Below are 20,195 nucleotides of genomic sequence, written 5' to 3'. Positions count from 1 at the left end.
GACACAAATCCACAGAGAACAGCAGTGCTTCTTAATAATTTCTGGAATAATTAGACACAATTTAATGCAACCCAGTGTAATTTAAGAGTTAAAGTTTTAAAAAATATCTTTATATTTTGAAAAATATTTTATTTTTTAATGTTTTTATATTTTGTTTACCTATTTTCTGAGTTTTTCCATCCAGCAATAGCAATAAGGCAAGCTTTTCCAAAAAGCTGGTGTGGTCCCTTGTTGTAAGAGATTGGTAAATCAAGAACTAAATGTTCTTTTGAGGTCCCTCCCTATAAAGTTTCCTATTACTTCAAAAGCTAAGATAAAAACACAGCTGGGTATTAATGTCCCAAAATTATTATCTGTAGTGGAAATGAAGAGACATGGGAGAAAGTTCTACTAAATTGTGCATAAGTAACTGTAACTATATTCCTATGAAAAATATGATCTAATAGCAGATGTTTCTCCTTGGTATCATTATATTTTGTTTCATTGCATTGTTCCTAAGTTTTAGGAAGATTTCAAACAACCCGATGAGCTGAAATCTCAATTTGATGTAAAGTTAAATACTTCATGTTTATCTCTAAAAAATTCAGAAAATGGCACTTGAAAGCAAGTTTCTTTTACCTCATTTCTCATAATGTCCTCAATTTGTGACATTTCATTTCAAATCTGTGTCAGATAACATCCCCTATGCTGTCAAAAGGTGAAAAAGAGCAGCTTTGGACAGGAGATTTAAAAAGGTGAAATGAAGAATCTTGTTAACTTTCAAGGACATTAGTAAAAAATACTAATTATTATCAGAAAGATGGCATTGGGAAGAAAGAACTTGTGTATTCATTTGTACTGCCAAGACCTTTATTGCATCACACAGAGGCCCTGTCAGTCACATGGATTGTTAAATCACTGTCATTACTAAAACACATCTGTCACAGATGTTAGAAAAAAGATCTGAAGTCTGTTTGCCTTAATTCCATGCTTAAGAGCATTTTAACACGAATCTTACCCTGAATGGAATAGGTTTACTGGCTTGACTTCAAAAATCCCTGTTCCCCACTGTTCCTCCACAAGCAGAAACAGCCATCAGCATGTCACTGTCACTGCTCCCTCAGCATTTGGGCACAGCCCCTGCAGGCCACCCCACCACCAGGACAAAGTGGTGCTCAACTCTGGGGAGCATAAATGACTGTTTAATTTTAAAATACAACAGGAATCAGGGCTCAGTAGTGCAGCAGGCATTACCCTGTGCCAGCAGCCGCCCACAGCAGCCCTGTGCACCATCCATAAGCCTTGTTACCCAAACTGAGCCTCCTCAGCACTGAGGAGGGACAAGGAGGATGATGTGTCATGGTGAGTGACCCAAACTGAGCCTCCTCAGCACTGAGGAGGGACAAGGAGGATGATGTGTCATGGTGAGTGACCCAAACTGAGCCCCCTCAGCACTGAGGAGGGACAAGGAAGGTGATGTGTCATGGTGAGTGACCCAAACTGAGCCCCCTCAGCACTGAGGAGGGACAAGGAAGGTGATGTGTCACAGAGTGAGTGACCTGAACCAGCTCAGACAATCCCAGTGCCAGAGCTCTCACTGCTAAGCATGATGACCAGGTACAGAATTACAGAATTTATGCACAGCTTCATGGTGCCAATGGCAATGAGGTGTTCTGCCTTTGACAATTATTTACTATGTAGCTCAATAATCTTCTTTTGAAACTTTCTGGAAGTTAAAAGGAAGATGGAGAAGACCTCTGAAACATCTGCACACAGGAGTAAGTAAAAGGCTCAGAAAACCAAGAGGGTACAACTCACTTCTTAATGATATCTTTGTCTGTCTTAAACATGTGAAGGAAAATGTGCATCCAGTTACTGTAAGAAGGTATCTGAATCATGATAAACAATCAGTTCCAAGTCAAAAAATCAGATATGAGTGGCCTAGAAAGCTTTTCTACAGAGCTCTATACATATGCTAACTCAATTTGCAGAAACGAAACATCCTGCTGCACAGTTCAGAGCTTATGAATAAGCAACTATATATAACTGAAAAAAAAATCTTGTCTCATGCAATAAAAGTGGGCTGTTCACAGGCTGTGAAGGTACAGACTCTCTTTGTCCTGCCTGGCACCACCTCTCCCCTCTTCACTTGAACATATGAGCATTTTTCTCTACTGGTCTGCAGTCAGAAACATGATGTATCACAGAATTCTCATTCTGCAAACAGATTCCACCCATAACGGAAGACAACATTTAGCTCTGCATCAAAAGGCATTTGCACATTATTAAAAAACAAAAGAATTGCAAAGATTTGCATGGGAGTAGGTTAATTTGAGGACAGCAATTCAAAGGGAGTTCTCTTTTAACATGAGTCAAAGATGAGAGTCTATATTTTGTCTGGCTGTACCGAACACAGAATGTGTTTCCATAACTTACAGTCCTATATTGCTGTTCTGTCTTCAAGAGCAGAGCACCAGAGTATCTCACCCGTGTCCCATTTATTTGGACAAATGCTTTTTACATAATCTCACACTACATCTCAGTGTGACACTTGTACTAATCAGAGAGAGGTTAAATTGGGGAAAGGTAAAAATGGAGCACACTGCAATAAACTGGCTGTGATTCATTATTCATGGAGTCCAGTATGCAGTCCCCATGAACATCCAGCACCACGTGCCAGAACAGGACATGCACTGCAGACCCAAAGATTTCATTTTTAACTGCTGAAGAGAGAGAATTTTAAGGGCAAGCTTTTAATGTTCCAGAATGCAAAGTGGATGTTCTTTTTATGGACAGAAACATCCACTCCATCCCAGAAGCCAGTTTAGTTCAGCAGGAGTGACAACCTGGTGCAAGAAGTTGCTCAGAGATCACCTTTGTCTCATCGGGATGTTGAGAACCCCCATTTACAAAAACTGTGCATCTTCATCACATTTGCAGAATTACAGACCGACACACTATGGAGTGAGACTTCTCCCACAGCACGAAGCAAGGAGCCTTTCCCAGTGAGTTTATCATGCAGGTTCTGCCAATTATTAAAAGCAAGCCGTGACAGGTAAAAGCAGGAAGAGAATGCCTGGGGAACAGAGATTTGTGTAAAGGTTAGAGGCAGCACGGGCAATATTGGTTGCAAAAGCAATCAGGCAAAGACAAACACAAAAAAGGACAATTAAGTCTAACTACACACGACATACTACATGACATGGATGAAGACTTAAACAACACAACATTTTAACACTGCAATAGCCGTGGATACATCATCTGCATACCACCACAGGAATATGGAATTGAGTATCAACACAACAAAGGCATAATAAAGCAAAAAAGACTCCTAAACAAGCTCCCAGTCTACTTTTTGGGAAACAGATTCCTTATTCAGATTTTTTTTTAAATTTTACTACTTTTCCTGCTTTCTGAACTAGCTCTATTGCTTTTATTGGAATAACTTTACTGACTACATACATCCAGTCTGTATGGAGGAGGACAGAGAGCGTATCTGTTTTGCTATGTAACACTGACCATTTAGCTGTGTAAACACAGTAACAGCACAGGTAACGAAAGTCTCAGTGCCTGAGTGAACTGGGCAAGTTCCTGAGTTTTCCTGTTTCTTATTTTGCTCTTAGAAAATCTGAGTCTGAACTTGCGCTTCAGACTTCAAATGGAAGTTTTCACTTTGGAGGGTTATAAAGTAGCAATAGGCAGGGGTGATGACAGGAAAGAAGGGATTAACAGAAGGAAAGAAAAGATGTTTCCAAATGGAAGGACAAGAAAAGAGAAAGGAAGCTGCCCATTTTACACACATGACAGCAGCAAGTCAGCCAGCAAATAACAGCTGCCACTCAGCAATACTTTGTCTCCTTGAAGGAGATATGTGCTAGCAGCTGCCACAAGGAAAAAGAAGTTTAGTTACTTTACAAGTTGTATTTACTGGTTCCTTTCTCCGATTTTCATTAAATACACAACTTAAAACTAGTATCACCAGCATTGCATTTACTGGATCTGAAGCGTCTTAATGCTCTCAACTTTATCAGTGATTTCTGCATATCCCAGTCATCATCTTCTACAAGCAAAACATCCTAGAGAGCTACAGAACTATAATGATACATTCAAATATAATGTATTCTAAATAAGACTGCCCTCACAGCTTCACCTGTTCACAGATAAATGTTTGAAGTTCAGAAACCCAGTATTTTCAAGAAAAGATGTTTTGCTGTACAGCAATTATCTCCAGCTTGTAATGAGATAATTCACTGCTCTAGAAGGCACTAAACTAACAATCTCACCAAAACCCAAACCCACAAAACCCACAAACTTAATAGAGTAAGTAGAGCTCAGAAGGAACTCCAAATGTTCATCTAGCCCATTCCTTTTTCCATCAGGGTAAATTGTATCTCCATCATGCCTGGCAGACAGCTGCATCGACACTTTTTAAATGACTTCCAGTGCCAGAATTTCCTAAGACTAGTCTAACACAGTTTTCTAATGTTCAGAATGAAAATGCAATTTAAGTGCGATATCATCTGTTCTGTCTTCCATGAACATGGATATCCTGGGGTTTTGCCTCTAACTCTTAGTACAGCTTCCGACACTATTTAGGTTACTCTGCTGTCATGTCTCCCCTGAGTCTTCTCCTTTGCAGACAAACCATCCCAATTCCTTTTCTCTTTCCTCACAGGTCATGTTTTCTCAAAGCACAGAACACAGAAATGGTCAAAAAAGGTCTCTGAGGTCAGTAATGATCCCAAATAGCACCTTGCTTATGCTAGTATATGAAAGTGTGTAAAACTCTACACCCTTACTTTACCTATGCCATCTATGATCAACAGTATCAATGAAAGAGTAAATAAGAGGACTGTCAAGCCCCAAAAAGAATAAATACCTTGGCTGAATTTTGGTCAACTTATTCATTTCTGAACAACAATATAGACTGCTTTGTTCCTGTCAGAATGGTTAAAAAATAATCCAAAGAGTAGTCAAACAATGAGTATTTTCTTGCTATTTTTAGGAATGGTACAATGGAAATGCTGGCGCCAGCTTTCTTCAGTGATGTGATTATGTGTAAGATGTCAAGAGCATTTTACTTCAGAACTATGTATTTTAATACAAGTAAAATGCAAATGCATGCAGAAGAGCACAGTATATGTAATAATATAAAAGTGGAAGACTTCTGAGCCTGTTAGCTCAGCCTGTTAGCTCTTCCATCTGTAACAGCCCCAAGGCAAATATTTCACTTTCCTGGGGTTCTTCAATATGCTGTATCCAGGGTTTAGTTGTGCCAGCAACTTACAAAACATTATGAATGATGCAGTACTCTGCAATTCTCCTTGTCATGGTTACACACAGCCTTCCTGAAGATCACCCAAACTCTGCCTCTTCCAGCAGCTGACATTTGGAATTGCTTTGACAGCACAAAGCTCAGACCCAGCTAGGCTCAGCTTGCAGATCCAGGCACTGCTCCTGCAGCCCTGGCAGAGGCAGATGTTCCTGCACTTGCACCTTCAGGCTTGGCTCAGCAGCCGCCTCCGCTCCCACCGGGCCCTCGGCTGCCGCAGCCCAGCGTGTCTCACTGGAGAGGAGCTCCAAAGCACACACACTGAATATTTATCTAGCTTATGGCTCTCCTGGGAGCACTGAGACACTCTTCAGGACCTAAGCAGATGTAGTCCTAGGCAGAAATTCCCCCCACAGGGAATATTACTTAAGAAATATTTAAATATTTGCTCCCTTCTATGCTGTTGTGTAAAAAGAAATCAAAAAGCCAATAAAAGAGCCTGATCACTACATAACCCATTGACACCTCCACACTACAAATTATTTCAAAACAGTCTAATGAATTAGTCCCAAGTGAAATGCAAGCAGTAACAAAACAAACATTTCTCTGTTCAATATAATGAGAGAAATAAAAGAGCTTCTGTCAGTTGCACCAAGAATTGTTGAAGAAAAGAAATAAATTCACCCTGAAAAAATTTCAGGCATACGAACATTTGTTTCAAAACCATGTCAACCAAGTTATTTACAATTTCCATTATTCAGAAAATGACAATAGGAAGCAGCGCACCCTCCAGAAATAAATTTATATCAAGCAAAGCATTTCTGTGGGGCCTGGCACAGTCTAACAACACCAAGCTAAACACTGTAGGTATTTTACTCCTTGAGTGCTGTTACTCATAGATCCAGATGGATAAACAAATGGCTGGAAGATTAGAATTAAAATCAAATTCCTAGCCAAATAATAAACTCAGGTTACTTAAATGGTAACTTAATTTCTATTATATATGCAATTGCAAAATCTTCATTAACACTATGACACCACCCTCCTTCTTCTTGCATTTATAAGCCAATTATTTATTCTATCACTTTATATTCAAAGATGAGCTGCTAACCAGTCATTGTAAATGATCAATAAAAATTAAAAGATGAAATCTACTGGACTGTCATGCAAATCACTTCGTGCTGAATCACAATATATTCAAAATAGTTGTCACCTGCCTCCTTCAAGAAACTGTAATACTGGTATGTGTTGGTTTTTTTACCAATTGGTCTTGTTTGAACCAGTTTAAATTTTCACCATTCATTTCACACAGGCCAAAACAGTGTCCAGCCTTCTAAAGTTTAAACCCACATCTTTCCTAAAGAGCTCTGAAGAAAACAAAAATCACTGAAAATTCAGTGAGCTCATACTCCTCCTACCAACATTACCATTTTGACTAAATGACAGGTACCAGTGGCGGCAGGTGACAACTTTGAGTTTTGTATTTAAAGCTCTGACTGTACATCGATTCTATTTAAGGCATTGAATATATAAAAAGATAATGAGCTTCAATATTGCCCGTGATACCACAGACCCCTCACCCTCCTTGAGCAGTTTGAGCAAACTGGTCAAACCCCCCATGCTGAGCTCAGAGCACCTCCCTGCTGGCAGAATTGAGAACAGGGACTGTACCGTCCGGCGTTGCCTGCTGACGGGGTTTTTTACATTTGACGTAATCGTGGTCAACTGGAGTGGCTGTGTAAGGTGGGGATGTCAGACCTGGACCCGAGGAGGAGGGGAGGGAAGTCCCAGGGCCTGGCACTGTTCCAGCTGAGGAGTGAGAGTCTTCATCTATCAAGCAAGGTTTTTCTCTGGGAGGGCGAGAAGAAAGAGGAAGTGTTTATATACATGTTCTTACATTTTCAATACAGCAACTAAAACTCACTTGTCGCTGTTGGACACAAAGTGAGTACACAGAAGCTTGGTAAGTTCAAAAGAGAAAAAGAGCCAATTTTATTTCTGACCTCACAGTATACAGAATCACAAAAGTGGCAGTGGATTGGAGGATGAAATTACCACCTCTCCAACCACACTGGTCAAACCAACAGTCCATCAATTATTTCCTCCCACAGAGAAGAATGCAAAACAATCATTATTTACATGAACAGCATGTGAGAACTCCAGTAGAAACATGTAAACATCAGAAGGCATAGAAAACTTTTAAAATAACTCTAAAACTTTCAAAATAACTATAAAAGAAAACACTTTTAAAAATCAGGGCAACATTCACTGACAAATTCTAAATAAAGGATTTTACTACAAGTTATTTTCCTCGTGGTGGTTTTGGTTTGTTAATTTAAGATTTTTTAACTTAATGTATTTTTTAACTTAATGTATTGATGATTGTGGTGGGTTTTAGTGTTGGTTAATCACTTATTTATTTCTTGTTGTGAGGTAGGAAGATAGGACTAGGAGAAAGGTAAAGTATATGTAAAACTTGAAAAAGGTATAAAGAAAATTTTATTAACAGTAATTAAAAGAAAAAAGTCGTAAGAATTAAAATAAATTTTTATAACACTTTTTTAATAACTTTTTTTCTTATTGATAATGTAAATAAATAAAATTTAAACATTTTTTGTTAGTTTATTACTTTTAAAAATGGGTTTTCTTTAGTTTATTTAGGGAGAGAAGGTTTTTTTGTTAATGTTATGGAGATTTTTTTTTAATAACAGGAAAAATAGTTTTTTGTGGTTCTCAATTTTTATGACTAGCAGCTGCCCAGGGAAATTTGTAATTATGAAGTTTCTCCACCATGACACTCCCTTATCACTGGTCAATAGTAAACTCTATATGTTGTAGTTGTTAATGAGAAAAATTGTAAGGACTAAAATCTCTCATCCTATAAGTGAATGTAATTTGTGTTTGCATTTTTCAACTGTTGATTTTAAAAATCAAATTGATGAATAAATAAAAACAGTGGCTTCAAAATGGATCACAAGATCAGAATTGTTCTTTCTTCCCCTCCCATTTCCTCTGTGCCACTTATTGAGATCTCAGATTTAATCTTATTCATGGTACCAGAAAACTGCAAACATTAGCATAAATTTTATTCAGCTTCATTTTAATAGTTTATTGTACAGTAGTTTATCAGCATTCATTCAGCAGATACTGCTGGAAGCTAGCACTCACTTTTCTGCAACTTTTGGGGTGTTCTTCTCCTCACCCCTGGCAAAGGGTCCCTCAGAAGCTTCTTTCATAAAACTAACAAGTACCTCTGCATCTACTCCAGAGTCTGGTTTCCCCACAAGTTTCAAAATAGAAGCATGAAGTCGAAAATATACCTAAAAAACACCAAAGTCCTTTTGGTCAGTAAAGAATTTGTAGCTCTGTAATCTATTACAAATAGTCCTTTCTCCACAGAATCTGCAGGAGTTAGCTACCTGTCACCTAAACTTACCTGAACTGAACTTTCCCTGCCTTTGAAAGGTGCTTTTAAATTACAAAATCTGAACACTGTACAAATTTTATAACCATAACCTATGGAACACAACAAAGAAAGCAGAAGTGGCCTCGCTGCGGGCCAAGTGACCACTGGGTATGTTGTAGAGCCACTGTTTTTACCAGACCACCCAGTGAAAGCAAAGGTCCCACTTCATGCATGAACTTGTGCCTCCATAGGAACGAGATGCCTGTGAATCCTATCAAGGGTTTGATTTTTATAAAAACCAATGAACTGTGTGCAGCAAAATTCAGAAGTGGAATTGCTACCCACCTGTCCAAACTGCCTTTGAAATGAAACCAGGCTCCATTTCACTCTCCAAGTGTGTCTTGCAAACATTCCCCAACACAGAACACCATCTACAAGTGCCTAACAACCTGTAGAGAAGAAGACTTAGAGCCTACACATCCAACATTCTTTTACCTCCAACGCTTCCATGGCAAGTTCTGGTGGGTTGTGGTAGTGAATCTTCTTAGGGTAGCGAGCAGCCTCCTCGTGCAGGTAATGGCCTGCCTGTTTGTAGTGCAGCAGGTACACCACAGGAGGCTGCTTCTGCTTCTCGGCTATCTTGCCCAGCATGTAGTGAATGAGCCACTCCTCCTCGTCGCCGTCGCCCTCGCAGCGCGCCGCCGACGTGAAGCACAGCTTGGCTGTCTCCAGCATGCTGTCCCTGCGCTCCTCCATCTGCCACGGGGCACAACACAGCACACCAGGTCACTGCAGCTCACGTGGCAAACCCCAAAAACGTGTACAAGCACATGAACACGGCACAGCCTTTAAACACTTCCAACCTAAAACATGTAAAAGTGATCAAATACATCCCAACAGCCCACCAAATGTGTTTACGGATAGGTTTGCGTTCACGCTGGTAACTGCTGGCACAAACAACCAGAACAAAATAGCAAGACAGAAGAAATATTTATTATATCTATATGTATTTATATCTATATAAATATAAATCTGAAAAATAACAACCCAATATTCATGTCTACAGAAATCCTACCGCTCTTTCGCAGCTGTAATTATCTTAACTCTTCAAAGAAAAAAATTATTTGCTTTGTTCTGCAACTGAAGTCTGCTAAAGCCACTATGGACCACTCCCGTTTGTGAAGAAAAGTGTTTCATCTTGCTTGCAATGTATTTAATTTTGAGATGAATATTCTCCCCACCCCATCAAAAAATATTAAAACCAGCAGCATAAATTAAAGTTAAATGCCAATAAATTCATGTAAAAAAAATTAGGTCAAAAGATGCATCAATGTAATTTTCTCTCTTTGAAAATGAAGTTTATAAATTTAAGCTGTGTGGCTATAACCAAGAACTAAAACATAACCTTTCCTTTCCTAAACATTTTGTAAGAAGAAGAGAATAATAAGGCTTTTATGTATGAGAAACACATACCTGAAGAGATATATCTGTGGAAGTGAGATGAAATTGTTTCAATTTATCTTTTAGTATAATAGAGCTTTTCTTACTAAATTATGCATTTTTAATATATTCACTTGAAAAAATGAAGACTTAAGTAGTCCTAAACAAACGTTCTCATTTAATCCTCAACTTCAGATGGCTGCTCTGTATTGCTCCTTTTATCTGATAATATGAAGTAATTCCAGCACTATCCCTGGAATTTTTCAACAAATCCCTCATTGCCAAGAGGCTGCAAGACCATAAGACCAAACTTCTGATAGGGCAAAGACAAAAAATGTAGTAACTTCATTTTCTGAGGAGCTCACTTTGGAGCTGTTGGATGCAATAACCCTCCAGAAGAAATCGCTATTGTTATTTCAAACATATTCTTTAATAAACTATTTGTTCCCTTTTGATACAGGCTGACATCAGCTTTGTTCTCAGGCAAGGATGTGCCTGTGGGAAGTGCAGTGTTAATGCAGTGCTGGAGGCAGCTCAGATGTGACACTCACCACCTCCTGTCAATACTTCTCCCAGAAGCAAAGGGTGCTCCCAGCACTGATCTCTCTTGTTCAAACACTGAAAGTTTTACAAATTACAGCAGAGCACCAGCACTTCCTTTTTTCCACTGTGCTTCCAGCTGCAGACTAGGTAACATTTGGAAATTGGAATAGCTAAATCAGAAATGGAGTTCACTGGAGTTCCCATTTTTCCAAGCAACTCTTATCACTGTCACAGTGTATTTAGAATTGTTCATTTTGGTTCAGCAATAAACTTCTTAATAATCTTTTTCACCTCCCTTATACAGAAAGAGATAATGAATTTATAACAATGTTTTCAATGGAAATTCTATCAATCTTCTCATTTTGATCTTTCGTTTAGGTAAATGGCCCAAAACCACAGAAAAAGGGGAGAGTTCTTTAGATATAAGAGATTACATGTGGACACAGATATCAGAGTAATTTCTGATCTCCTCACTATTTCAATATTTATGCATTTCACCTTTTCCTGGAAACATTGTATGACATTTACAGAAAGGAAAGGTAAATATATTTTCCAGAAGGTTACAATAATTTTGTGTCATCTTCAAAAGACAATTCAAAGATTAGGCTCAAACTGATTTTTTACACAGGAAAAAGAAAGGAAAAAGCTGCTTGATACCACCATATTACATGAATATTGGAATTTCCAACACTACTAAGTAACCATACAGTCTCATATGTAGAATATAGCATGCATATACTTAATTTAAATATTTACTATGTTAGAAAAGCTAGTTTCAAATATTTAAAATTTTATACTCTCTCTGTTAGATCCCACCTGCTTCACAACTTCAGGGGGAAGTTCTGTTTTCCACTGCTTAAGCTGTCGGGATGCGAAGGAATGCAGGGCATAGGAAATGGTGCCGTACTCGATCCACAGGGAGAGGTTGGAGCTGTCTATCTCCAGGGCCCGCTTGAAGCAGTTCAGGACAGGGGTAGAGTGCTTCCAGATGGGGCCATCACTCTTCAGTTCATTGGAGTTCAACTTGTCCTGAATGCGGCTCGCTCGAGCCAGAGCCATCCCAGCCCAGGAGTCAAACCTGTGCAGGCAGGAACATTGTTGGGAAAGATGAAAGTTTGACAAGAAAGTTACACAGATATGTGTGCTTGGCAGAAAGCTCTCTGAATGTAGAACCTGAGAACAGAACAGAGATGGAAGCAAGTTTTGATATAAAAGAATAATAGATGTCTAAATTGAGAATTGCTGAGCCATTGCTGGACAACTAAGAAAGCAAAGGTTAAGTCGAGTTGAAAGGAGGTTTTATGACTAGAGCAAAGGATATGTTGACCACAAACAAAAAAGATGTTTTTACCAAGCAGAAATAGGTCTTAGGAAAAGCAGAAAGATACCATAGGCAAACAAATATGCCAATGTGGCAAGTAGAAAAAAGGTCTAAGGATTTTCCACTGCAAGAAAACTGAAAAACAACTTTAAGCTTAAACAGTAACATACTAACTCAGGTGATTGGATAGTAATGACCATAATATGGTAATGACAGTAGTTATGATAAGCTGTAGGTAATAGTAAAGGTGTTGTATATGATGCTGATTGGTTGTTATGTATTAAGATGCTCAGCAAAGAAAAATACATAATGCATTGTAACCAGAACTAAAGCAGCTTCAGGCTTGTCTGCAGCTGGCGCTGGCAGCTGTAGGTGTAGCTCTGTTACCCACTACTCAAGACTGCTGTAACATCTTCTACACAATAAACATTTGAAGAGCTGCCTGGAGTCCCACATCTCTCATCTCAGGCTCTTACAACCCATGAACAAATCCCCCCTGAACATTACACTGAAGGCATAGACAAGATTTATCTTCTTGTATCTACAACTTTTTCCTCCTTTCATCATACAAAACAGATTTCTGCACTTCCTCCTGTCCTCAGAATGGAACATAAGCTGTACAGCCTAAATCATACTGATTTTATTAAAGTGATTTCCTAACAAAGCACTGCCCCCAGTAACTGTCACACATGGAAAACTGATGAAAAATCCAGGTTTATTTGCCATGCAAAGCCAGGATATCTATATTTCTAATGGCAGCACTCCCATTGTTTTTTCTCAGTAACCATGCAGCCTTGTCAAAATGTTGTCACCCTGTAGGCCAGCAGACATTATGACACCTTGTACTGTTGGACTCAACTTCGAAAAATCATCATCATTTCCCAGCATAAAAATCATAAAGCCAAAATTGCATTCAAGTAGGAAAATCCTGATGAACCAAAACTGTAATTTCTGCCTGAAGGACTGTTGAGGGTCCAGCCCTGTGTTTGTTGACAATATAGTCTGAAGGCTGGTTTCCATAGGCCACAACCTCACTAACACCAGGGTTAACACCAGGTTTCCTCTGCTCTGGGGTTTTTCAATTTTACCATGATTTTAGCACCAAGGCAACAACCATAATGTTCTCATATTTTTGCCTGCAATTTCTTCTGATTCCAACTGAAAACCCATTTCTAGGTCAAGTGACCTCAATAGTCAGATTCCTGAGGGGCATGAAACAGGAACTGTAGTACAGACAAGTACCAACCAATTTGACTGGGGCAAAAATATTATACTACCACATAAGGCATATTCTGAGCAAAAAAAACCCCACATATTAAAGTAAAAATGCACTCCATTCATTTATTTTTTAATTTAAGTTTTAGAACATCAAAACTGCAGAAAAATGGGTAAGGGGGTGATAGTGGTAATTTCTTTATCTGCCTTTAAACAAAAGTTTTAGGCATTTGCTAGTCACAAGTCCCATACTAGAACATGCAATAACATTAAACTACAGCTATTTCCTCTGAAGATTTCACATCTAAAATTGCTCTGTGCCTTCACCTCCCTTTTGTCTCCATTACACGACTGGATTTAGAAACAATCTTCTTGTCTCAAATCTATCAAATTACTGACCCTGATCTATCAACTTCAAGGAGAATTAAAATGATAACACCTAATATGCAAACTCTATATTTAATCAGTAAATTTAAAGGTTATTTAATGTAATTTAGAAGACAGATATTCAGTACATGCTTTATTTTTAAGATGAGAGAGCTTAATCTTGATGGTATTTCAGTGAGTTGTAAATATACCAAGAAACAAGGTGGTTTTGTTTAAATATCACTTCAATACTTTATTTGTATTCCCTGTGTAGTTCTCTAGCAGCAAAATCAACACTTTTAGGAAGAGGTCAGCTTAAGCAATTAATGCACTAAAGGATGCCATTTGTGCTATAGCTATCATCACTTAGCAAATTATAATATTTTTCACTCCTTATCATGCATGAACATGCCAAAGCAAAGAACAAAAGGTACAAACAGCTCATTCTTCACAGTTAATCTTTATTTCAATTTAGCTTCACCCCCCCTTTCATTTTTTGGTTTTAATTTCAAAGCAATCAAATATTTAACCATGTGTTTTAGGTTTTGTCCTCTCTGCTGGGTTAAGAGATGCCCTTAATTATGGACCTGTGATAATGGATTGCAGGTGGGGGGTTTGATTATTTGGGCTTTTTTTTTCATTTCTGAAACCAGCTGTCTGCTTTTCAGTGCTGAAAGAAGTGAGAAGAATGAAGGACATGCAGCAGGATTCAAAAATACTGACCTGTTTGGACAAATACAAATGTCGTGCATGTAAAATTTAATGGCCTTGGACTGTTCTTTGTTCTTGAAATGATAATCTGCCAGAAGATAATACAGCTCAGTCACCACTGGTGGAGAATAGTCTGCACCCTCGGGGAGAGATGGTGCCTGATAATCAAAAAGGCAAGGGTTTATATTAAATGAGCTGCACATTTGCTTCTTCCTTGTAGAGGAAGTAGCACAATCATCACACAATATGAAGGTTTTCATCACACAATATGAAGGTTTTGAATATAAAGCCATTGAAAGCATTTCCCAGATACACAGAGCACTTACAAACACTAATGAACATCTCATCCTGATTATATTTTACCATTCAAAGACTAAAAGCTTTGGTGGGATCATTCTTATTTTATTTAAATGCAATTACCCAAGGAAACCCAACATCAAGGAATAAATCATCCCACTAATAATCTCAAAGTCAACATAAAAACAGTAACGCCAATTTTTACTCCCCTCAATTTAATTTTTTAAAATAACAATTAATTATACCTTGCTGCATGTTCCTTCAATATAGGCAGATACAGTCTCCAGGCTCAGCATAGGCTTGTCAGTGCGAGGAACAATTGTGGCAGTTTTCTTCAGAAGGTTGGCCAAATCAGCAGACACAGTACTGGTTTTGTAACTATCAAATTCTGGAAGAGTTTTAGGCTTAAAATACTCAAACATGAACAAAGCATCTTCCCATGTCAGATCAACCTGAAGAGGGAGGTAGATAAGAGGGGGGGAAAAATACTTCAAATTCTAAATTCAAGTCTACTGATGATGGTTTTCTATAGCTTTTCTAGTTCATAGGAGTGTACACATTGCTCTAGCAGGAACCAAACTAAACCTCCCCAGAACAGACCTAATGCGCTATTAATTTATGCTGCTCACAAATACAATATACTGCTCATTGATTTAACAGACAAAGATATTGCTGTTACTTAGTGAAATAAATTCATTCTACTTGCTTAGAAGACTTGCTCAGAAAAATTGTTTATAAGCAAGGATCAATTGTAAACATTCTATGTGACACTAAGATAATGGGTAAAATATGGAGAAGAACTCTGCCCCTTCCATTTCAGAGCCAAGTAAGAAGAGTTAATAAAATTTGAATTATTTTAATGATTCAGATTTCATTAATCAGAGTCAATGAAATGGGAAAATTCTGAGCCCCAAAAATCTTTGAAATCTCTTCAGAAAGTTACTTCCAGAATTTACTCCCCATTTTCTCTTCACTCTTCTTTCTTGAAAGCAGTAAAAATACCCAAAATAATCGAGAGTTCTCTTCTGCTAGCCTAAGTTTTTCTCCTTTTATTGCTCACTTTACCCTTACAGTAAATTTTGCTCTGCATTCAAAAGCAGGGAAGTTGCAGAGAGTAATCTCATTATATTTCTTTTTCTTACTTATCCCCTTTCTCTCATTATCTTCACTCTATACGATGTACATATAACATACAAAATTTCCAAAAATTCAATGAATAGTAATGTAAGAGTATTTGTGTATTTTAAAAGATTTGTTCAACAGAACCAGACAATCATTTTGCTTCTATGAAAATGGTTTTGATTGATAATTCTATGACCCCTTGCATTTGGTAAGTGGAAAATAGTCTGGGATTTCTGAACAAAATCAGTGATGTTTCTCAGGGAGGACATTGTATTGCTGCCCTGTATTTTTCTCTTCCTCCCATAATATTACCACCCTCTTCCAGATGCACTCTGTAATCACCCTTCTCCCAAATTCAACTGAATTTCACATTTCTCATAAACAGCTATCAGGTATTTACCATCAGAGATGTCAAAATAAGTGATAATATAATGTACTTGCAAACTTTAAACAGTGATATTTTTCACTTTCATAAACTGCAAGGCTGGCCGCTAAAACTTTCTTCTCTCAAGCTGACTTTTCCTCTCTAAATTTTCCTCAACCTTGAACTTCTTCTCAGCTGAAAATAGGAAAGTGATAGCTTAATAAAATCAATTTCTCAATACTTTCAGAATGGCAGACTACTATGGATAAAACTAGCATATAAAATATTTGACTTGTTATATTTAATTTTAAAAATTAATTAAAAAATACTAAAACTTTTATTTTATTCTCTACAATGTGTAAAATACATAAAATTTACAAGGAAATAAAAGTAGTCTTTCTCCAAATTATATCAAAGTGCGTTAGAAAAAAACAAGAGTGCATCTTTCATCACTTCAGGATATTCCACTGACATTGGATAACACATAACTTACCTGCTGTACTGAATGTTCTTCTAGGTACCTTGCTTTGCTTTTTTTGCTAGGAAAACCATATAAACAATAAAAACATTGTTCCAAGGCTGTTTCCAGCTCTTCTTTGTATGGATGAGTGTCTTCAGAAGTGGAAGCTGCAAGTTCTTTCTGAAGTACCTGAACCTGCAAGCCAAGCATCAAGGACAAGGTCACCTGCAGATCACAATGAATTGCCCAGTGAGCTGCTAAAGGCAGATGATGAAAACAGCTTTAAGAAATTTTAAGGGATTTTTACATGGATTTTTCCCCAATAACAACCAAATATTACTCGTGTAATTCTGTAAACTGGTCTCACACAAGTCATTCCAATGGCACTGCAGCAGCATTGAAGTGCTTTTATTTTTCTTCCTGTATTAATTCACAAATACTTATCTTTAATCAGTGAGGTTAAATATCAGCTTCATGTTTCAGACTTAAAATCATTCAAAGTTCTCCCCTACACAGCAAGCTGCTTCTGTGAATATAACTGTGAAGTACAGTCCATCAATGTTGTGAATAAAGAAAAGGTACAGAAGAATTTCTGCCCTAACTCACAACCAGCAATTTCCTCTGCATGAAAAAAGCAAGATGGAGAGGACTTGGCAGCAAAAGGAGAGAGAGAGTTAATGAAAATCTGGCTAAAAGGACTATAGAATTGAACAGTATGAACAGTATTACACAGATGGCTACACACCAAGGAAAGTGGCTGGATTGATCCCAAATTACTAAACACTGTAGCAAGTTGCTATCTTTACCTTCAACACTACAAGAGAAAGCACCCATCAGTAGAATATTTTGGAAGATGCTGATACTTTAGGACATTCATTATAAAAACAGCAGCTGAATGCCAAAAGAAGAAAGGTAACTCTCTGAAAATTTTCACTAAGCTTCCATAAAAAACAAACCAAAAAGGAACACATTCCAAGAAGACATTTCAAGGTCAATAAAAATATGCTCACCAAGAATAACCTGTGTAGGGGTATTCTGGATATTTATTTTGTAACCCAAACAAGACCCACACAACCACTGAGGTTTAAGATTCAATTTCAATGTGTTCCACTATAGATCTCAATTAAAAAAATAAATGCTTATTTGTGACCATTTATCATTTTTCAACATCTAGGACTGCAAACTCAATTACTTATGCAAGATCCTACATGAAGCTTCTCATCATGATGGGCTTTCCTGTCAATACAAACACTGCACTACAAGGCAAAAATCTGACTTTCTACATGTAAGAAGCTCATTTATAAGAGCTGGAATTAAATAGAAGATTCTGATTGTCTTCTGATTAAAATATCTGTGCTAAGATCAAGGTACTGTTTATTAAGAGCCAAACCCCTGAAAAAGAAAAGCAAAGACAATTCTTAGAAAGCATTTCAATGACATCTGGAGTCACAGCAGACTCATTCATACTGAGTCCCAGCAGCCACCTTATTGCCAGCACTTTCCCTGCATGAATTGGTGATCAACATTTGAAATTTACAGAAAGGGTAGCTAAAAAAGCTGAAAAAAACAGTCAGCATCAGAGAATACTGTAACAAAAGCCTTGTATTCCTACTGCTACAAACAAAAGCACATCTAACAGCAGTAACAGAATTCTCACTTGAACAGCATTCAAAACAATCTCCTGTGTTATTATTCAACTTTCAAGTTCTTGGCAGAAATCCAGAAATGTTCCTAATAATTCAGAGTATTGCTAAAGGCCTTAATTAATATTAACACCTTCTCTTGCACAGCACATTCATCCACAAGCAATATAAGGTCCTCGAGCAGACAGTTCACCTACAGAAGGTGACCATTCAACAATAATCTATGAAACACACTTTTCACATTCTTGAAGCTGCCTTTCTCTTCAAATAGTTCATCCCATTTTACCTTTGTCTTTCGCTATCCCTACACCCTCTAGTTTCTGAAAACCAAATTCTTGTCTTTAATAATACTATATTATATTTTTGTTTAAGAAGCTGCCAATTCTGTAGGTGAAAATGGAACATTTTGTTTAAAGTACCCAATGACATTTGCAAAGATCTCACTGTAAATGCATTGGCAGCTCTCAGTCATCTGTACTTTCCCAGGTTCCCAGCCCATACTCTGTGACTCCCCAGGCTGTGGGTACAGGCACATTTTTCAGGCACAATTCAGACTCGTTACTTCAGAGCACGACATCTGTGGGCAAGCTGGAGCCTGGGAGCAGCCCATCTATTTTCATGAAGCACAGGGCCTGAGCTAATAAGCCCTCTGGAGTCCCTGCAGGGGCAGCTCAGGTGTATCAGCATTTTGCTCCTAACACCAGGGAGGCTGAGGAGAGCAGGACATAGAGATAATCTGATAGTTCTACCCTGAATCAGCCTCAGTTCAAACGCTGCTCATTCACTCCAGCCCTGCCAGGGTGAGCTGACTCCTGCAGAACCCCTCAGGCTCTCTGTGCCATCCTTCCCAGCTGTCTAAATTACTGTCCTGGACATGCCACTGCTCAAATTCAGAGATAGATGGGGTCTGGCACTGATCTGTGGCTAATAAGCTCCAGGAAGTGCTGAGAAGGGAAATTAGGAGATTCCTGAATAGCTCTATGCAGAAGTAATCATGATTTTCTCTTGGCTGAAGGTAATAAACCTCAGTGAAGTCAAACTGAATCTGCAAAGTACCACTGAAATGTCCCTGTAGAGCAAACCCCAGTGGATGCCATGGCATCACATTATCTGGGATTTGCCAGCAGCCAGGCTGTCCCAGGCTGTCAGTGCTCTGCTCAGGGAAACACTTGGCTTTCTGAGCTAAGAGAAAATGAGCAAACACAAAGAAATATTCTAGTTTACCATGGGAAATTTCTTTTCTGGTGTAGCAATGAGACCTCAAGGAATAATCTTGAAAAGATCAACCATGAATGGGTGTAAAGACGTTTAAGTGGGTAAATCCTTTAATCTAATAATGCTACAGTATTACTGCCCAGACACCCATTCCCGGAGCACATGAGATGAGATGCAACACACCCATCTGAACAACAGAGAAAAGAACAGCCTTAAGACATGGGAAAATGGAGGGTTAAAGTAATTCTTCATTCTTATCATTGTTCAACAGATGAACTGTGTATGTGTATTTAAAATAATATTTAGTTAATAACATTGAAAACAATAGAATTGCTATTTTTTTCAGACTGTGGTACAAAATCAAGGTAGCTACAATCAAACAAGACAAATTTATGAATCACAGAACAATTAAATGCATCACAGCTTCAGTGCAAATCCAGATTACACCACAGGATGTGGGTGCAATCAGAAGCATTCCAGTTGTGTAACTGTGGATAGATGGTGGGCTGCAAATCTTTACTCTATGATTTGGAAGAAACAAACAACCAAGCTGTTCAAAATTGATTTTTCTTGGCTGAAAGTTTAAATACGTTCTTTTTACATGATAAACAGTATTTATGTACACTGAAAATGTGCAAACCCTACCTAACACTTGACAAATTCAGTTCTGTGAAGTGAGCAACTTATTTAGAATCACTGAGACAAGATGAATATGGAATCCCACTGTGTTATTATAGCAGTAATTTTAAAGATGTAACACAACAGTTTTTTTTAGCTTCTAAATTATGTACAGTACTATCCAACTGTTTGGTTATTCCTATCTCCCTTTCAAATCCCATGA

The 20,195-nt window shown here is 38.0% G+C and overlaps 1 protein-coding gene across 5 annotated transcripts in view; it reads right to left on the bottom strand.

The window, feature by feature from the left end:
* CABIN1 (calcineurin binding protein 1) overlaps positions 1 to 20,195 on the bottom strand; it is a 107,968-nt gene that overhangs the window by 71,684 nt on the left and 16,089 nt on the right. For all 5 annotated transcript variants that reach the window (XM_030285834.4, XM_030285836.4, XM_012578115.5 and 2 more), the window contains 7 exons: positions 16,530 to 16,691; positions 14,796 to 15,002; positions 14,266 to 14,411; positions 11,457 to 11,718; positions 9,153 to 9,413; positions 8,420 to 8,571; positions 6,923 to 7,101 (listed from right to left, as the gene is read on the bottom strand). In XM_030285834.4, coding sequence (XP_030141694.4) covers positions 6,923 to 7,101; positions 8,420 to 8,571; positions 9,153 to 9,413; positions 11,457 to 11,718; positions 14,266 to 14,411; positions 14,796 to 15,002; positions 16,530 to 16,691 — 1,369 coding nt within the window. The remainder of the gene's footprint in view (positions 1 to 6,922; positions 7,102 to 8,419; positions 8,572 to 9,152; positions 9,414 to 11,456; positions 11,719 to 14,265; positions 14,412 to 14,795; positions 15,003 to 16,529; positions 16,692 to 20,195) is intronic.

The sequence above is a fragment of the Taeniopygia guttata genome, chromosome 15 (assembly GCF_048771995.1).
Source record: "Taeniopygia guttata chromosome 15, bTaeGut7.mat, whole genome shotgun sequence".
NCBI classification, from domain to species: Eukaryota; Metazoa; Chordata; class Aves; order Passeriformes; family Estrildidae; genus Taeniopygia; species Taeniopygia guttata.
This window is presented reverse-complemented; position numbering and strand designations above follow the sequence as displayed.